Below are 21824 nucleotides of genomic sequence, written 5' to 3'. Positions count from 1 at the left end.
ATGATTAATATATCAATGTGCTCTGGTGGTGTCGTTAAACAAAGCAAACTTTAACTCTTTTTTTATTTTATGGAAATAGGTATTCCAACACGTTGTTGCTCCAGTGGACAGAGCTTCTAGATTATGGTAGCCCCACTCCCATGGCTAGTAGTAATCAATGTTGGGCCAGTAAATAACTACTATTGCCATGCCCGACGGCTAGTGAAAAAAAGTTGTCAAATGCTGCGTTTAAGTCCATTTTGTAAATATGAATATCCTGCCCCCATCCTCATCTTAGTGTTTTTATGTTCTATATCTCTCTTTAGGTGACATTTGATTATTGCTATTAGTAAAATTGTATTAACTTAAAGTAGGGCTAGTTAATTTTTAATCATGGCTAGTGCATGTTTTTAATCGCTGATCTCATGACTAGTGGATTTTTATAAAAATTCTAGAAGCCCTACAGTGGATGAAGCGGAGGCTACGCAATACGTGCACTTCCTTGATCCACACATACATTGGCAGTTGACGCATCGCAGTTTGACAGGCCTCGTGTCATCACCTCGCTCGACACGCTATTTTATGAAGACTTGTGGGTAACTGAATACTGTGCATTGCGATAATCAGTCGGTGAACTCTGGTACTGGCATCATCTTCCGCAGTATTTACGGAAAGACTTCTCCTTCGAATGAAGCTGTAAAACGATATGTCCATATGATCGCAGGAGAGAGAGAATCAATTAGCATTTGCGATCGATCGGGCCCGTCGGGGAGAAATTTCAAATACTCACTAATACTGGCACCGGAAGACCGCGATCTATTTAGCTAGAATCGATTCTCTCCCAGGAAAAAAAAACCTACCCCAGAATTGAATCGTAGATATTCTTATACAGAAACCTGAACGACAGAACAGTAACTCATGATCAGGGCGGTATGTCTACTGTACAGAGTCGAATGGGTGTTTGACAATATAGTGACTGATTCTCCACGAATCTCTGTCTGATCTCTAAGGATAGCTTCTCCCGAGATCCTTTACTGGAGATTTCATCCATCTCGCGGCGCCAAAACAAATGCAGCCGCTCAGCTAAATATTTTGGTGTGACTGATACAGGTCAGTCTCAGATTGTGCTGGATAATCGGAACTATCAAACCAGATGGAATCATTATTTTATGATACCAGGAGGCGTGACGTAGCCCAGTGGTAAAGCGCTTGCTTGATCCACGGTCGATCTAGAATCGGTCCTCGTCGGTCGGCCCACTGAGCTATTTTCTCGTTCCAGCCAATTTTCCACAACTAGTGTAAAAAAAGGCCAGGGCATGTATTACCCTGTCTGTGGGATGGTGCATAATTATAAAAAGATCCCCTGCTGCTAATTGGAAATAGTAGCCCATTGTGTGGAGGCAGTGGGTTTCCTCTCTCATTATGAGAGTAGCCATTAAGCATATGTTCGACGCCATATCAAGTGCGTCGTTAACTAACACATTCCTTTCTTCCTTATAATATCGATTCTTTGAAACATTACATTTCAATAATGATTCTTTGAATCGTCACGTTTTAAAAATGATTCTTTGATTCACTGTATTTTAAATATGCGTCTTTGAATCGTTTGGTATTAACTTCACTATTCCCGATTCCGAGGTACTTTCTTGTTTTAATTACCATATATTTAATATTAGTACAAACTCCTAAACGGCCTGAAACACTCCGGAGTTTACGCATTACCATTACCAATATTTATTTACATGCTCATATACCACTAGAGTTTCGAGCATGTCTGTCCCAGGCCCGATCTCTGGATAGCCAGTGATCTGGTCTGGTACAGAAATATAGGACAATTTTGAACTTTAAATGCCAAAAATAAAAACAGGGGACATTAATAATTTGTGCGCAATCCTAATATTTAGAACTCTGCCTACTTCTATTAATAGATTTATAAATTTAGGCGCTTTTTTGAATGGGCTGTCTAAATAGAATCAACGGAGTTTATGCAATAAATCTTAAATAATGAAGGGAGAGACGTAGCCCAGTGGTAAAGCGCTCGATTGATGCGCGGTCGGTTTAGGATCAAACCCCGTCGGTGGCCCCATTGGGCTATTTCTCGTTCCAGCCAGTACTCTACAACTGGTGTAAACAAAGGCCGTGTTATGTACTATCCTTTCTGTGGGATGGTGCATATAAAAGATTCATTGAAGTGGCGACAGCGGGTTTCCTTTCTCAGTATATAGTGGTCCGAAGCCATATAACTGTAAATAAAATGTGTTGAGTGCGTCGTTAAATAAAACAGTTTCTTCCTTAAATAGTGTGTAACTGAATGTAAAAAAAAAAAAAACCTCGAAATATATTTGAATATATTTTACATTATATCCAAAAACTAGGGTGAGGAGTGTCTTTGGTAACGATTTTTAGAATCGGCACATTTTCATAATGATCCCTTGTAAATAAAAAAAAAACCTCGAAATATATTCGAACATATCTTACACTATATCCAAGAACTAGGGAGAGGAGTATCTTTGGCAATGCTTTTTACAATCAGCACATTTTCATAACGATCCCTTGTAAATAAAATAAAAAACTCGAAATATATTCGAACATATTTTACACTATATCCAAAAACTAGGGTAAGGAGTGTTTTTGGTAACGGTTTTTAGAATCAGCACATTTTCATAATGATCCCTGGAATCATCACATATGCTTGCAAATCAAGGCACCCAGACGACGAACTTCAATTATATCTGACAACTGGTAATTTCGAGTCCTGATTACTAGACATACCCCGCGGTATCGAGTGTCTGTCCAAGTCACAAATCGTGTTATTGTTAGGTTATTCGTCTTCAAGGCGGTCTGGTTGACGTTGTGAGAATGAGACAACCCCCACCCCTACACCCCCCCCCCACTCACTATGTGATACATGTCCTCACCGTTCATCGCATCAATGTCCCAATCAAAACTTCATGGGCCGCAGTTACGAAGTCTGTTTTTCTCAAACGCAGAGAGAGAGAGAGAGAGAGAGAGAGAGAGAGAGAGAGAGAGAGAGAGAGAGAGAGCGAGAGACAGACAGACAGACAGACAGACCGAGGCAGAGAGAGAGACAGAGAGGGGGGATGGAGGGAGCGAGATTGTGTGTGTATGTGCGTGCGTGCGTTGTAATTGTAGGTATATAGATAAACGCGTGTAAAACTAGTGTAGATTGAATGCGGCGCGTGCGTGCGATCCGACTATTGCGTCGGATGCGTCCGCAGCTTGCGTTTTGTGCATATACAACACATACAATTATTTCAGTGCGGCTTGGTGCGTGCATTTAACAGACGCACGCATCCAGTCTATATGAGCTTTGAGACCAAAAAAAACCCCCAAACAAACAGGCTTTGAAATTCGACCCATAGTATTCGAGATCCCACAAGTGTTCATCAATTCACTATAGTTATTGATTATTTAATAATACTACAGTAAACCCACTACAAGCTGTGGTTTTCAATGTGATCCTGCAACACGATATAAAAATTATATAATTCAAAATAATTTACACATCCAGGCTACAACATACATGTAATATGAATTTCAGCTGGAAAATGGAAACATTTAACGATATCACACATGACAATACCTCCACACACTGGCACAAGGCATCGCTTGTCGTGACATGGTGCATAAACACTGATTTACAACATCCAGTGACGGTTAATAGGGCTGTGTCTGGCTAAAAACCATACAGGATAGATTCATATAGGGGTTTAAGAACCTATACAACATGGGGACCTTTTTCCAGGGGAAATATTTCAAAGTCTTAGGTAACCGCAAGTCACTTTGCGCGATGTCTGTTTGTTCGGTTACTTGGATTATATTTGTGCAACCTATTTAAATTAACGTAAACATGCATTTCACTTACATTTTAATGACAGTATTTTCGCTTAATTTTGTAAGTTTAAGCACAATAAAATATAACCTCAAAACTACTTTATTGCGTTTCATTAACGAACAGTTTGGTAAAGTGACTTTCAGAACGTAATGAGTTACCACGTAACCGATTGGCGGTCCGGATTAATTTAAATTTACATAACCGACAGGCGATCAGAATGACATATCGCGTGAAATATTTTTGCCGTGTTTTTTTGTTGTGTTTTTTTCAGAGGAGAGGTCCCTTTGACCTTCCTTATCTCTTCAGCTAGCTGAGGCTCAGGGCCCCGTTCAAAGAAGCTATCCTAATGTTAAGATCATCCTAAGTGTATAAGGTGGTTCTACACTTAAGGTGATTCTAGCGCTACGATCGTTTCGTGGATCGGGGGGGGGGGGGGGGGGGGAGAGGGTTAGGAGTGGGGGTAGGCGTAGGGTGGGGGATGATAGACAGCTATTCTGAACACCAATGTGTGTACTCACCCGCGGGATCCATAGGATAGCTCCCCCTATGTTTCATCCTCTCTCCCCGACGTACACTCATCTTCTTTCTGTGTACTGTCCTCCCTTTATTCTCACAGCACTCCTGAAAATCAAACATACAGAAATTAATTTTAAAAAAAATAAAAATATTCCTCAGTGAAATAAATTGCTAATAAGATAATTTTGTCATGCGTCAATTATTCCGTCTTCGAATCAATACCGTTATTTCATTTCCCTTGTTTTAGACGCGTCGCTCACTTTAATGATGTCTTATGCAATGCCTTGTGCCGACATTTTACATATGTTTTGATTAGTGTGTGGTGCTACTAATAAATGACTTCCCTGCTATAAAAACCTCAGCTACAATGGCGACGTCTGCTTAGGTTCTTGTAGGATTCTCAGAACTTCCAAAACACTGGGAATCATCATATTAAAATTTTGTATTCTAGGAATAATAATAATATTGTAATAATAATTCTTAGAATCATCATATTATAATATTGTATTCTAGGAATAATCAATATTGTAATAATAATTCTTAAAATCGTCACATTTTTAATAGTGATCCGTGTAGTATATGCTTTCGTTCGTCATATTCATGACAACTCGCTGTAAGACAAATGGTATCTAACGGCCACTCATGTAGTATTTTCTATTTCCATTATACTTGTTTACAGATATACAGCACTTTGTTGATCTTCAGACCACATGGCGGCCATCTTGAATATTTTAAATTGCTCAAAGGTGACAACTCTACACCCACCTGGATATTATGATATATGCCCCAAAGATAAATAAATAACATTAAAAAAAATATATATATATAAATATAACCGAGAATTTTGGGTTAGGCCAAACATGAAATCGCCTCACTGCTTCCGGACTATTAGTAATGTTACGGTATCCACCACCAATTGCATTATGCGAATCTGTGAATATGCCACAGCAATAAATACAATTACTTGTATGCGATAGCTAAAGAGTACATTGGACAATTAGACCCCAGATCTCCCGTGTAAGCCACACACAATGAGGCATCCTGGATGGACATGCTTGAACCCCATATGGAAACAAAACACCACCCTCCCAAAAAAAAAACACCAAAAAAAACACAACAACAACAAAAAAAAACAAAAAAACCCCACACAAACAAACAACAACAACCAGTTTGCGTCTAACATCTAATAGTGATACCAAGAGTATGGAACGCCGAAAAAAGAAAAAAAGAGAAGCCAGAAACCCCCTGTTCTAAATCGTGCACTTTTGCAGCAGAGACATGTCAAAATTAGTTTTGTTTAACGACACCACTAGAACACATTGATTTGTTAATCATCGGCTATTGGATGTCAAACATCCAGTAATTATTATGACATATAAACTTATAGAGGAATCCCGCTAGAGTTTTCTATTAGTAGCAAGGGATCTTTTATACACACAGACATGATAACACATACCACGGCCTTTGATATACCAGTCGTGGTGCACTGGCTGGAACAAGAAATAACCCAATGGACCCACCAACGGGGATCGATCCTAAACCGACCGCGCATCAGGCGAGCGCTTTACGACTGGGCTATATCCCGCCTCAGGCCATTCTCAAATGCAAATGAAGATAAAGTATGTTAGAATTCTATGAGAACAAAGACAAGAAAGTAAACTATTTTAAAGGCACTCAGTCACAAATGCTTGACCTAATTAATGACCCAGCAAAGTATTATCTGAAAATTTGTACCTAAAAGTACTTTATTGAACCATCTACATAACCACCATATCCAAGTTATTATTGATGTCTAAAAAAGAAAAAGTTAATTATGTCGACAGTCCATAATTCAGAGAAAAATTAAACATAGAGTGAACGTTGGGAAGCATCCGCTGCATCAACTCATTCCTAGAACCGCCGGTGCATTATATTTACTTTCATACGCTAAACTCGCAATGGATTACTCTCCATCGCGGTTCGTCCACTGGCGGGATGCTAAAGATACGAAAAGAAGTAGCGCCCTGAGCACACTAAACGTATTTGAGATGTCAGCTTACCTCAAAGGGATCATACAAACACAATTTGGCTGACATTAAACCGGACAAAATCAAGTGATCGCTCGGAAGACTGTAATTGTCTGTCATCAGCAGACGACAATTCGTTAGAATCCCCTCAACTTGTGCGGGTAGTACATGTCATCGATAAACATTGGTGTAAATTACACCAGTGAACTGGACAACCGCTACCAAGAACGCGAGGATTGCTCAACAGTCGGTCACTTCATTTTGAACCTGATTTTCGTGCTTAGGCCAAACAAAATAAATTTCTGGTCTCGCGTCGATTTTGTTAAAAAAATTCCCGCGGTATGACGTCGATTTTTTTCCGGGCTTTTCTTGCTATGACGTAAAACCGCATTTGGAGCCAAAATGCCATCGCGCGTGAACTAGGACGTGCATTCTGTTTTCAATTTAAATATGCCCCTTATTTCGGTATTAAATATGCCCACCTTTTCTGTGGTTTAAAAAAAAAGAAGAAAAAAAAAAAGAAAAGAAAAAAAAAAAATTGGAAAAAAAGGAGACAAAAGTCGCATCGCCGCATCAATTCTGGAACTTTGGTGTGACCAGAGACCAACTTTCTTTTTTTCCTCCTTTTTTTTTTTTTTTTTTTTTTTAGGGGGGGGGGGGGGGGGGGGGGGGGGGGCTTATATACAACTAGATGTAACCCATCTTTATCATATGCACGTTTAGATGAGGTGCGGTGGCCTTACATATAGTACTAAACCAAATAACTTCCGGCTGGGTCAAAGTTCGAGGTACACTCAGCTTTTGATAGAGCAGTTAATACCACAAGTCCTGCCATTGGTGATAAATGTGAATGTGTTTGTTGTAAAACATTAGTTTCATCCGGGTAAAATATGTATGAAATGTTATTTAATCTACTATCACTGTGTCAAGTAGCCATAAGCTTGAAACATGTATGGGGTACCTGTAAAAAAAAAGTACTCAAATTTTGTGCGGAACTAGGGTAGTCATAGACGCTACTCGTTATTGCTGAAATGAGCAGCGTAACTCCCTTTTTCTGATTTACTTTAAGGTTGAGGAATGGTAGTATTTATATCCGTGGTGTTTATGTCGATTTATACGCTGCAGGTAGGAGTTTTATCCACATTCATGTATGTTACTATTGTCGTGTATGCGATTTCATTTCGAGGTATACACCCTACACTGGGATTTCCGCCCACAATACGACCACCGTGTAAATAGCCGGCCCTCATTAGCCGAGGCTATATACTCGGTAGGTCTGTATATAGCCAATTATATGCTCAGTGACAATGATGGCGACTTCTGTTGCCGTTGTATTTATGGAATTCATCACTGTATGCAATGTTTAACACACTGTTGTGTACGGCAGGCGACTGGACCTGAGCGCAAAGAGATCACTGCAAAGTTCTACATCCAGTAAATACACAGTACCAGTAAATACCAGTACAAAACAAAAGAAGAGAAAGAATGAAAGTTTGTTTTGTTTAACGACACCACTAGAGCACATTGATTAATTAATCATCGGCTATTGAATGTCAAAATTTTTATCAGTCTGACTCGTAGTCAACAGAGTAAATCCGCTACATTTTTCCTAATGCAGCAAGGGATCTTTTATATGCACCTTCCCACAGACAGGATAGTACATACCACGTCCCTTAACCAGTTGTAGGGCACTGATTGGAACGAGATAAAAAAACAACAACAGCCAGTTGAACGGATCCATCGAGGTTGTTCGATCCTGCGACGCAAGCACCTCAGGCGAGCGCTCAACCGATTGAGCTAAATCCTACCCGAAAAATGTTTTAAGCACGTCCTCCTGGGCAAACATCTCAGCTATCCGGGTCAGCTGTTAATGGCCAGGGAAAGGAACCCGGGCTGTGGTCTTACATTGGGTTGTGCACTCATTCAATCTAAGTAAGTTTGTTTTTGTTTAACGACACCACTAGAGCACATTGATTTATTAATCATCGACCATTGGATGTCAAACATATGGTCATTTGCGCACAGTCAGAGAGAGGAAACCCGCTACATTATTTCATTAGTAGCAAGGGATCTTTTATATGCACCATCCCAGACAGGATAGTACATACCACGGCCTTTGATATATCAGTTGGTGGTGCACTGGCTGGAACGTGAAATAGCCCAATGGGCCTACCGACGGGATCGATCTTAGACCAACCGCGCATCAGATGTGCGCCTTACCACTGGGCTACGTCCCGCCCCTTCAATCTAAGTAAGGTGCCGACAATGGGATACGAACCCAACTCCTTTCGGTCGTACACTCCATAGCTTAACCATAAGCCATTGAGACTGGTATTCAACATTATTGCGGGTATGGTATGTAGGTAACGCCTCCCCCTTCCAGCAAATATTCCCATGACTGGGAAATCACAGGCCGTGGTATACACTATCCTGTCTGTTGCTACTGAGCATCCCATTTTTATGAGCTTTCCCGATCCCCTCCTTCATCAACATCAGCATCCCAATATCAATATCAATATTCCAATTTCAATACCAGTGCCCCAAAAGCAATAACAATATTTCAATATCCGTATTCTAAAATCAATATTAGTTTTCCCAATATCAATATCAATGCATCAATATCAATATCCTAGTATAAATACCAGTATCCCATTATTAATAGATATTCCAGTTTTAACGCCGAGTTCTCAGTATCAATATTAGTATCCTATATTAATACCAGTAACCCAGCCGGTATTTATAAAAGCAAAACGCGAATGCCATCACCGTATGGAAACCCCGAGAGATATTTCAACAAAGACATAGCATAATCATATAATCCTCGATTTCACCTCCAAACAGGCCTATTCAGCTTATTGTCATAGCTGACACCAGTTTCAGTAAAGTTTCAGATTTCTAGTAATACCAGTAAACATGTTGTCGTTGCTCCAGTGGTACATGCTTTTGTCTTGCACACGGATATGATTTTGCATTTAATGCTTATCAACGTTTATGCAATTGTCTGCTGAGACGTCTGAGTGGGTTTTTTTTTTTTTTAATTCTTATATAATAAAACATTAGTGCGTTAAAGACGAAGACGAAGAAGAAGATGATGATGATGACAAAGAAGAAGATGATGATGATGATGATGATAATGATAATGATGATGATGGTAATGATGCTAAAGAAGAGTATGATGATGAAGAAGAAGTTGATGAAGAAGAAAAAGATGATGATAATGATGATGATGAAGACGATGATGACGACAACGAAGAAGATAATGATGAAGAAGATGATGATGAGATGATGACGACGAAGAAGATAATGATGAAGAAGATGATGATGATGACGACGAAGAAGATAATGATGAAGAAGATGATGATATTGTGGATGAAGAAGAAGACGACGATGATGATGATGATGACGAAGAAGACGAATAAAAATAAGAATAATATAATGATGATGATAATAATAATGATAAAGAATATGATAATAATAATGATTATGATAATGATGATGATGTTGAAAATGATGATGATGACGATGAAGATGACGATGATGTTGATGATTGTGACGAAGACGAATGTCCACACCCGTATGAAGAATGTGCATATATATGGAAGACCTGGCAATACAAATAGCCATGTGGCGATAGCAAGTTCGTTATACAATAACCATTGTCACCACCAAAATGTTGCTGTTATCGTATACACTACGTTTGACACCTAACTTACTGGGATTAAACGTTCGTTGTCGTTGTTGATCAAACTTTAATTTTCTTTCTTTTCCTTATTTAAAATACACTGGTGTATTTAGTTGAAGAGCTGCGATATCAAAACAAATTTCGTATCGACTATAATGCAATGAATACACACCAAATCAATAGGTAAAAATGTTAATATAAAATACTGACAAGTCCGCTTTTGTAGCATAAACATGTTATACAGACACTGCTCAATACAGTGGGTAAATATGTACTCAGCTTCCAAAAGAAGATTGTTAAACATAATAATGTATAAATACCGAGACACAAACTCGGTAGATATGCTCGACGTTAAATTTAGTTCCCATGCAAAACTGTAACAATAACTGAAGTCAGAGCTCCACATGGGGAATATCAAAGGCTATGGGATTCATTCATGTATTTAACTTATGTTCGTGCTTATATCCAATTAAGGTTCAGGTACGCTATCTTGGGCACACACCTCAGCTATCTGGGTTTTCTGTCCAGGACAGTTAGTTGTTAGTGAGAGAGAAGAGGATGTAGTGGTCTTACACCTACCCATTGAGTCGTTAAAACTCGTTCTGGGTGGGAGCTGGTACCGGGCTGCGAACCCAGTACCTGCCATCCTTATATCCGATGGCTTAACCACGATACCACCGAGGCCGGTGGCTGCGGTATATGCCGTAACCGTAACCGTAACCGAAGAATTAACGTGCACATGCAGAGCAAGCTGTTGTAGCGCACGCCTGTCCAGAACAGGAAAGGATGGGGAGGTTGGTAGCAGGCGGGAGGTGATATGGTGCTATGTAATTTGGAATGTCTCGTAGGATTAAGCCAAAGAGAACTGGTGCGCATTTTAATGAAGGAAATTTGGCGCAATTTTGATGGTCGTTCAAATGTGAATGGTAGAGAGCTACGTATAGGTTTTGATTTTAGTAGACGAGAGTAGCTCGTAATTAAGACCTCGGTATATGCTGCTGTCCTTTCTATTTATACTATTAGACAGTAGAAGCCTTAAGGCTATGTCACACGATACGAGTGTCTCGTACGAGAATAGCCTAACTGTGAAAAGACAACATTATGATTTCATCTGTTGCTATGCAATTGGCTATTATCGTACCAGCCAATCGTATCATGCATCGTCGCCTTTAGCGCGGCAGCAGTGTGTTTCGTCTTTAGCATCCTCAAATACATCCCGTAAATCTCATGTCATATGTTTGACACATCCTACACAATGTATTGTTATATAAATACGGGTATTTGCACAAAGGGTGTATTGCTTTATATAAAGCTACTGATGTAGTCTTTATTAAGCTATAAATTATCATGCAATGAACACAAAATAGACATATTAATTGATACCTCGGCCATATATAACTCAACACTGATTGTTCCAATATACCCCTGGACCATATGTCTGTGCGAAATATTTTCACAAACATTGAAACTAGTAGTTATTTGATATTACGTTATTTGCGTATGCCCATTGGGCTATTTCAAAGGCCGTGGTATATGATATCCTGTCTATGGGATGTTGCATATAAAAGATCCCTTGCTACTAACGGGAAAATGTAGCGGGTTTCCTCTCTAAGACTATGTTAGAATTACCAAATGTTTGATATCCAATAACCGATGAATAATACATCAATGCGCTCTAGTGGTGTCATTAAACAAAACAAACTTTAAAGGGACATACCCTAGTTTTTAAACACTAAAGCATTTTTTTTTTTTACATTTATAGCCGTTTTTGACAACCAAAATCATACTTTATTTAGATTTTATGGTTTAGATGATAAAAGTCCGTACTTTCGAAGTGTTTTTGGTGATCCTTGTGTTTTTAACATCACAAAATGTCTTTCTCATATTTTGAAAAACGCACGTGCGTCTGAGAAGTAACAGTTATGGAGTCGAGTTTTAGTCAGTTTTTAGAGGGTATTTCACCATTTCAAAGTCACAGACTCATGTTTCACACAACTATAACTTTATCCAAATGTGTTACAGATTTGTAGATTATCTAAACTTAGTGTTAATTTTCACGGGTTGAAACTAGGGTCTGTTCCTTTAAACAAACGTTTTATTTGCGATATATAGAGGTTTTAGTATCCATTCAGTACTCTTACATATTAATAAAAGATGAATTTGAAAATGGTCGTTGAAGTAGTATGTCAAGACTGGAAGTTGGTTCTTTAATGTAATAAATCTCTTAGGGCGCAAAACCACAAATTGTCGTCTCATTACTTGTTGTAGTAGAATAATATAATCCGGTAAGGAAATAATTCTTGATTTAAAAAAAAACAAAAAACAAAAAAAATACTGAAATGGCTTTTGAAAATGTTTCTTTAATCATTATAAGTAGGTTGACCTCTGTAGTGTTTAAATAACCCATTGCTTTGAAGGTCCTTGTTGTGTTTAGTACTAAATGATAACAAATGTGAAAGCGATATACTGCCTCTTGAGGCGGAGTTTTGTCATAAGGGTGTCTGTCTGAACCTTTTCGCTGACAACCTACTTTGATTTTTTTTCTCTTTTTTTTTCCCTTTTTTTTTTTTTTGCACGACAGATGTCGTGAAGAGCATAAATTAGTCTAACGGGCGTTATTCAGCTCGGTGTAGCTGAACTCGGCCCTGGAATCATTTATTATGCGTCTCTAACCGTTACTCTTACAATATAGAAGAGTTCCAAGATCAAATAAAATATCTGCCGTACTGTGATGGAAGTAATAATTATTACCTCACGACAGCGTACACAGTCTTATAATTGTCAAGACAATGAGTGCAAGTCGTGGGCTGCGTGTGACCTCTGACCTGACCTGACCTAAGCTTGTCTGTGACAGTTCCGTGCACGTCATTTAGAGCAGCTAGTCCTTTACTTCAGAAGGCTCAAGCAATCGCAATTTATCGAAAATATATTAACCTCGATCTCTTGGCCCCTTGGGTACTAACTAATAAAAAGCTTTCAGTAGTAATTGTGATGTCAAGTATCCACGGGCTTTCAAGCGCACATGTGACGTCACTGGTCTAGAAAACTACGCGTATGAATACGTTAGCTGCCAATCCATTATCCTACTATATACCAATAATATGAATATATTATATCCGTAATTATGACAACCGAGTCAGTAATGGCCATTTTTTTTTCATGTCTAGTGAAAATCATGATTTATAGCTTAGCATCACATTGAGCTTAGTTATATGCAATTTAGGTTGAAGCATGCTATCCATTGTACTTAAACCCTTAATGACAAGCGATGTTTAATAGTTCCCTACCGGTTCAACTGGGGCGATTATAGGCTTCGTTTTTGTCCTTTTGTGTTTATCTATCTGGGATTTTTTATTTATTTATTTTTTATTTTTTTGCAGTTCTCTACACTACATGTTTTAATTTACTGTTGAATCTCTATATTGATGTTGATCATTACTTTATGTTTTGCATTTACCATAGTTTGACACGCAACAGTCGATGCATTTCTCGTGCTATTCTATTCTATTCTATTCTATTCTATTCCCGTTATTCTGTGCGTCTGTCTGTCCATCGGTCCGTCTGTCCCACATAAAGTTTTCCAGAATTAGTTTTTCGCAGTGCCGCAAGATATTGAGACGATATTTTGTGTATAGCCTTATCATATACACTTACAAATCACTTACAAATCAAGTATGACTTTCATGGCCATTTACCTATTTTGACAGAGATATGCAAATTTATGTGGCCCGGTAGGGGCCATGTATTGCTTTAGCAGTACTTTCAGAATGCTTGTTTTATTTTATAACCAAAGTAAGAATGCCATGCAGAATCGGTGCCGGTAACTCGGTGTTGAAACATCTGCCTGAGGAGTGATGGTTCGCGGGCTCCATCCCCAATGCTGGACCGGCTGGATAACAAATCATTGCAGCTACTGCTCCAGATTCCATCGCACCAAATTAATTTATATTGCCGATAAAGTTAGCTTCTGCTAATAAAATAGGGGCGTAGGAAGGTATAAAGTTAGCTTCTGCTAATAAAATAGGGGCGTAGGAAGGTATAAAGTTAGCTTCTGCTAATAAAATAGGGGCGTAGGAAGGTATAAAGTTAGCTTCTGCTAATAAAATAGGGGCGTAGGAAGGTATAAAGTTAGCTTCTGCTAATAAAATAGGGGCGTAGGAAGGTATAAAGTTAGCTTCTGCTAATAAAATAGGGGCGTAGGAAGGTATAAAGTTAGCTTCTGCTAATAAAATAGGGGCGTAGGAAGGTATAAAGTTAGCTTCTGCTAATAAAATAGGGGCGTAGGAAGGTATAAAGTTAGCTTCTGCTAATAAAATAGGGGCGTAGGAAGGTATAAAGTTAGCTTCTGCTAATAAAATAGGGGCGTAGGAAGGTATAAAGTTAGCTTCTGCTAATAAAATAGGGGCGTAGGAAGGTATAAAGTTAGCTTCTGCTAATACAATAGGGGCGTAGGAAGGTATATAGTTAGCTTCTGCTAATAAAATAGGGGCGTAGGAAGGTATAAAGTTAGCTTCTGCTAATAAAATAGGGGCGTAGGAAGGTATAAAGTTAGCTTCTGCTAATAAAATAGGGGCGTAGGAAGGTATAAAGTTAGCTTCTGCTAATAAAATAGGGGCGTAGGAAGGTATAAAGTTAGCTTCTGCTAATAAAATAGGGGCGTAGGAAGGTACAAAAAGGGGGGGGATGTGTGGAGGGGGAGGGGGCACACTTTTATATTTACACACGTTTACACTATTATAAAGCAAATATAAAGCAAAGTGTAAAACTGATGTAAACAACGAAAAAAAACCCCCATCTTGGTAGTACACCTTGTTTATACAGATACTGACATCAATAGTGGATCTACGTTTTGCGACAGTTATATATTAAAACAAAATTCTTCATTTTTTACGTTGTAGAATCCGCTTCCCCGTATATGCATTTTCTGGATCCTTCACTGGATATTCTAAACATGAAGATATTTTAAATATGTAATTTCACTCCTCAAAAAGGATCTTAAAGTAGTAAACATGTTACAATCGTGCCAAGCCCAGGATAGGCCCTTTAAAAGGACAGGCCCTAGTTTTTAAACACTACAGCATATGTTTCACTATTCAGTTGCGTAGGAAGGTGCCGAAAAGTGTGTGTTTATATTTACACACTTTTACACTATTATAAAGCAAATATAAAGCAAAATATCTGAAAAGTAGGGGGCACATGCCCCCCTTGCTACCCCCCCCCGTTTCCTACGCCAGTGCTATTAGAGCCGTTTATGATCATTGAAATCAAACATTACTTATATTGCTTAGATTATCCATTTCCATAGAGCCAGTGTGTTTCTGGTCATCCCGTTGTTTCTAATATCACAAAATACATTTTTAATATTTTTAAAAACGCACGTGCGTCGGAGAAGTAGCGATTATTGATTCAAGTTCTAGTCTATTGTATAACAATATTTTCTGATTTTAACGTCATAGACTCACTGTTTCACTCTGTTGTAACTTTATCCATGTGTGTTACACGTTTGTAGATTAATTAAACTTAGTGTCCATTTTAACGAGTTGAAACTAGGATATGCGCCTTTAATATCCCACCGACCGCCGTCTGGTCGATACGACGAATGTGTAATGTTGACAGAACGCGTCAAGTGTCGTGGTGGTCTTCTATATAACCGTGTTACCGGGCTTTCCGTCCCAGAAACCTTTTCAACGATTCCACCGCATCAGTATTGTGTTTGCACTCGTTGAAGCAATGTCAGGGCAGATATATAACTTAGCAGCAGTACGTGTACCAGTCCCCTCGAATCGCTGTATCTAACCGACAAAATCAAACAGTAATTTGCCAAAGAAATTAAATTTTGCTTTCGCTAAGTCGATGGGTTTATATAATTCAATAAGAACAGAATAGATGATTTTCTTCGATTGATTTTCTACAGCAAACATAATTTAATAAAATGAAAGCAATAATTGATATATGCCACATTTTTCGTTTTCATACTGTAATGTTTCGTATGCCCTAGTTCTTGGTTTACGACACAATGATGTATGTGATACACTGGATAATGCCATTACTGTGATGAAAATTAATGTCAGGAAATGAACACATTTGATTTAATATACGAGGTATTTAGACGTAACTTGCCTACACAAAACCGCACTGATTAATAATAACAGTGTGTCTACACCCACGCCAAATACGTAAATATACATGCATAAACTGAAACGAACCTGCAAATATGAACACACACACACACACACACACACACACACACACACACACACACATACACACACACACATACACGCACGCACACGTAGACACACACATACATGTAGATACACACATATACGCACGCACAGAGCGCATCGTGGTTAGTCTTGCAATTTGCGGGCGATTCGGTGCCACAGGTTCGAGTCCCAGCAACGGCATGGGACAATTTGTGAGGCCAGAAAGGATTTAATTATCCCCTGCGCCAGTGCGTTAATATCTATGTATGTATTAGTCAACCTCGACATATATACAATATATAGATATCATACATCAATACATACATACATACATATATACATACATACATACACACATACATACATACATACACACACACATACATACATACATACATACGCACACACGTACGCACGTACGCACACACACACATGTATGCATACGTCCATCTACTTGTACATCTGCCTTATTTGTACATCTATGTTTCAGTATTGTTGTTGGTTATTGTATTATTAATTTACTACCTTCGGCTAAGGGTAAAAGAGCACACAAATGGTACATTTACCCCTCTACAACTTATACTGTCTGTATGTCCATTTGTCTACTTCCTTGCATGGCTGTCTGTCCGTCTGTCCGTCCGTCCGTCCGTCCGTCCGTCCTTTCATTCATTCATTCATTCATTCATTCATCTATCCATCTATCCATCCATCCATCCATTTATTCATTCATTCATTCATTTATCCATCCACCCATTCATTCATCCATCCATCCATCCACCCATTCATGCATCCATCCATCCATCCATCCATTCATCAAACCATCGGTTTATATGAATTCATCTTTGTATACATATATGCATGCGCGTATATATTTACACTGATGGATGGACGGATATACACACAGACAGGCAGGCAGGCAAGCGGACAAACAGACATAAATACATTATGAGCCGAATTTATGAAGCCTGTTCTTTTTTTTAAACGCAGGTGTTTAAGCATTGTAAATGTATGTAGTTACACGAGTGTAAGGCATAAACAGGTGTTAAAGCATTGTAAATGTATGTAGTTACACGCGTGTAAGACATAAACAGGTGTTAAAACATTGTAAATGTATGTAGTTACACGCGTGTAAGACATGAACAAGTGTTTAAGCATTGTAAATGTATGTAGTTACACGAGTGTAAGACATAAATAGGTGTTTAATTATTGTAAATGTATGTAGTTACACGCGTGTAAGACATAAACAGGTGTTTAAGCATTGTAAATGGATGTAGTTACACGCGTGTAAGACATAAACAGGTGTTTAATCATTGTAAATGGATGTAGTTACACGAGCGTAAGACATAAACACGTGTTAAAGCATTGTAATTGTATATAGTTACACGAGTGTAAGACATAAACACGTGTTCAAGCATTGTAAATGTATATAGTTACACGAGTGTAAGACATAAACACGTGTTCAAGCATTGTAAATGTATATAGTTACACGAGTGTAAGACACAAACAGGTGTTTAAGCATTGTAAATGTATTTAGTTACACGAGTGTAAGACATAAACAGACTTTGTCAATTCGGCCCTACAACTTGTAGCAGTATACATCCATCCATCCATCCAATCCATCCATCCATCCATCCATCCATCCATCCATCCATCCATCCATCCATCCATCCATCCATGCATCCATGCATCCATCCATCCAATCCATCCATCCATCCATCCATCCATGCACCCATGCATGCAAGCATGCATCCATCCATCCATCCATCCATCCATCCAATCCATCCATCCATCCATCCAACCATCCATGCATCCATGCATGCATGCATGCATACATACATACATACATACATACATACATACATATGGATGTCTCGATAGCTGAGAACATATCGTGGCAAGTCTGCAAGTTGCTGGCGATTCGGTGGCATAGGTACGAGTCCCAGCAACGGCATGAGACAATTTGTGAGGCCAGAAAGGAATTAATTATCCCCTGCGCCAGTGCGTTAATATTTATTTGTGTACTAGTCAACCTCGACATAATACAATATATCGTCGGCGAAATGACAAAAGGTCGTAACTACGCTTTTGGCGAGAAATCACTTTTTGGAATTTCCAGAGTTAGAATGTTTATATTCTGCTTTTGTCAAAAGATCGTAACTATCGGCCTATTAGAAAGTGGTTGACTGTCACATGACAAATAGTCGTATTATAACTGGTCCAAGAAACAAAATGACAAAACGTCGTATCTACTAAGCGGGAAGCTAGAGTGTGGACATGACGCTCAGCATTGCATTATGTTCACACATTACATGGATTACATGTAAATAAAACCAGTTAATTGCACATGTATGTGTATTTAATCCATGTATAGATCTTGCCTCATTACTTCAACCTGTGTTAAATTCTAGATCAAAATGTCGTAACTGAGATTTTCAACGACATTTCAGGTGTAAAATGTCGTAAGTACATTTGTAGACCTGACACATAGGGTAAAACGTCCTAATTTCGGACGTAGCCGTAACTATGGTACACCCACTATTAAGTAGTTATCACCATTAACTATTTTTCGAAAAATATTCAGTTTTTTTGCTCTCCTGTAAAATTTTGAAAAGTGTAGTTACGAGGTTTTGTCATTTCGCCGACGATATAGATATTCATACATCAATACCTACATACCTATACATACACATACGTTAAATAATCAATCGCGACATACATACAATATGTATTCATATATCAAGACACACACACACACACACACAGAGATACACACACACACATGGACACACACACAGACACACACACACACACACACACACACACACACACACACACACACACACACACACGCACACATGTATACAAGTACATAATTATTGCGTTGTGCATAATAACAATTGTTTTCGATGACGGTCACATTTGGAAGCACTTCGAAAAAATAGCCCTCGATGCGTTATCACACCCCCAAGTGGAAATTGTAGAAACTGATCAGTAATGACACTAATTTGTCGCTAGCTTCACGCTCTATCGTATTATCCTGGCTTATCGACGCCTCATTTGATCTGGACACTGACTCGAGTCAAGGACTTCGCAACCCAGACGTCCTCGACTGTGTGTGCTCCGGCACTACTTGAAACTTTTGTTCTGCTCTGGGGCGGTACCGGTGTAAACGGAGTGCAAGTCCGTAAGAACAGTTGTCTTCCCGGACTTAAACTCATAGGAATGCAGGTCCTAGGAATTACGTTCCTTAGAGATTCTGGTCTGACTGCCAACAGTTCAAGTCCGGGCCAGACTTGCATTCCTGGATGATGATGATGATAACTAGTTTAACGTGCCCATATACCACTAGGGTTTCGAACACGCCCATCCCGAGTCCGACCTCCGATAAGATCGGTGGCCTGACTCGGGATGGGGGGGGGGGGGGGGGGGGGTTGAAAATGGGCAGAATTTTGTAATAGCAATTAGTAAAAAAGTTAATAGAATAAATAAAAAAAATAAAAAGGTTACAAGCCAAAAATAAAAAGAACTGACTGTTCGACCGAATATTTATATAATTTGGAGCATTTTAGAAGGACAGTCCAAAATTAAATAAGAGAAAGAAGAGAGGATCGGACTATTTAATAATATTTAAATTAAGAAGTAATTTCGACATAAAATTTTGAACGCAGATTTAAAAGTTTAAAGTCCGATCGATATGTCCACGCGAGTGGCCTCGTTAAGGCCGTTTGGGTGCACAGCTTAAAGGGACGAGATGGGTTGCATCCCGTCAAGAAAACCCCTAGATTGTCAGTCGATAGACGTTCAAGGTGTAGTGCTGTGCTGAAATACAGATCTTGAGAAGCCGGATCCGTCTGAACGAGAGAGAGTATCAGACTAGGGTATAGTCCAGTCGTCATGGTTTGGTATAGTGGTGCGGACGGGCCCGACTCCGGAGGATACGAGATGGTATCACTATAAAGCAAGGTAAAGTCTAGAAAAAGAGTAGTAGGGGCCGACCCCGCTTCCTATTTCTTCTTAGAGTGGGGCGGTCAATCTTCCAGTGCTGCTAGGACAGGCTCGGACATGTAGAGACTAAACGCGAACAACCGTGGCGTTCTGCAGAATGGCCGTCATACGAGTCACGAAAAATACCAAGTCGACAGTCAGACGGAGAAATGACGTGGAGGCAAGGAATCTCGCTAAAAAAGAATCCAACCTAGTGGTGCAGGCTGTCGAAACGAGAAACGTTCCAGCGTTCAATCAGTTCCAATGGCCGCATACATCCCAGTACAAAATTTCATTTCGCTGACAAAAACAACGAAACGAAGGACCCCCAAGTCGAGCACACGAAAGCACGTGCAGTGTGCACACGCGAAACAAACACGTCTTACCGCGTGGAGCTCCAGACTGGGAATGGCATTCCTGGACAAGCAACATTGAAGTCCAGTGGTACACATAAAAAAAAACCCAGTTCCTTTTACATCGGCTTCGGTGGTGTTGTAGATTAAGCCATCAGACATATGACTGGTAGGTACAGGGTTCGCAGCCCGATACCGGCTCCCACCCAGAGCGAGTTTTAACAACTCAGTGGGTAGGTGTAAGACCACTACACACTCTTCTCTCTCACTAACCAACTAACAACTAAGCCACTGTCCTCGACAGACGGCCCAGATAGCTGAGGTGTGTGACAGGATACCTTAATTAGGTATAAGCACGAAAATTAGTTGAAATAAATGAATGCTCTGGGATCGATCCACTTCGGTGGGCCCATTGAGCTATTTCTCATGCCAGCCAGTGCACCACGACTGGTATATCAAATACCGTTTTATGTGCTATCCTGTCTGTGGGATGGTCCATATAAAAAATCACTTGCTACTAATAGAAAAGTGTAGCGGGTTTTCTCTATAAGACCAAATTAATAAATCAACGTGCTCTTGTGGTACCGTTAAACAAAACAGAGTGGAATGGATTTTTTTGACATGATGGTAACTGCTTATATTTGAAGGACAAAACAGTTAATGTGTTACAAATCGTATCTCTGCACAAGGCAGAGTGGAAGAGATGTTCTGGCATTTTTGGTCAGGATTGTTTTTACGAACCACTGTATATTCTATTTAAGATAAAACCAGTGCTATAAATCGTATCTTTGTACAATTTACAAAGGTAATTCAAGCTGCCATGGCATTATAACATGTATGATTTTAAAAATAGCAAATATCGTACGTCTCTTCGTCTCATAAGGTAACAATGAATCGATCGAGGGATGGATGGATGGATGGATGGATGGATGGATGGATGGAAGAATGAATGAATGGATGTATAGCTAGATTGAAGAATGATAAAATTCGATGGTTGAACGAATCAGTCAGTGGGTGTATGGATGTATGAATGATTAATGTTGAACAAATATAATTATACAATTTATTTAAAGTATGGCACGATTTCACAAGCGAGTACTCTCCCTCTAGTCTAGGGCGCACTTTAAGTCAATAGTTTTCTTAATGTGCAGGGCGAGTTGCTTCCCTCTATTTAGCAAATTTAAAATGGCAGGCAAACTGTTTATGTTGTCGTTGGAAGATTTATTTTGTTAATAATGATGC

The 21824-nt window shown here is 39.2% G+C and overlaps 1 protein-coding gene across 1 annotated transcript in view; it reads right to left on the bottom strand.

Moving 5' to 3' along the window:
* LOC121384690 overlaps positions 1 to 21824 on the bottom strand; it is a 215488-nt gene that overhangs the window by 181346 nt on the left and 12318 nt on the right. Inside the window, exon 2 of the mRNA XM_041515180.1 lies at positions 4354 to 4456. Within this exon, the coding sequence (XP_041371114.1) occupies positions 4354 to 4414 (61 nt within the window). The 5' untranslated portion in view covers positions 4415 to 4456. The remainder of the gene's footprint in view (positions 1 to 4353; positions 4457 to 21824) is intronic.

The sequence above is a fragment of the Gigantopelta aegis genome, chromosome 10 (assembly GCF_016097555.1).
Source record: "Gigantopelta aegis isolate Gae_Host chromosome 10, Gae_host_genome, whole genome shotgun sequence".
NCBI classification, from domain to species: Eukaryota; Metazoa; Mollusca; class Gastropoda; order Neomphalida; family Peltospiridae; genus Gigantopelta; species Gigantopelta aegis.
Note: the sequence above shows the minus strand (reverse complement) of the source record. Positions and strands in the feature narration are given on the sequence as shown.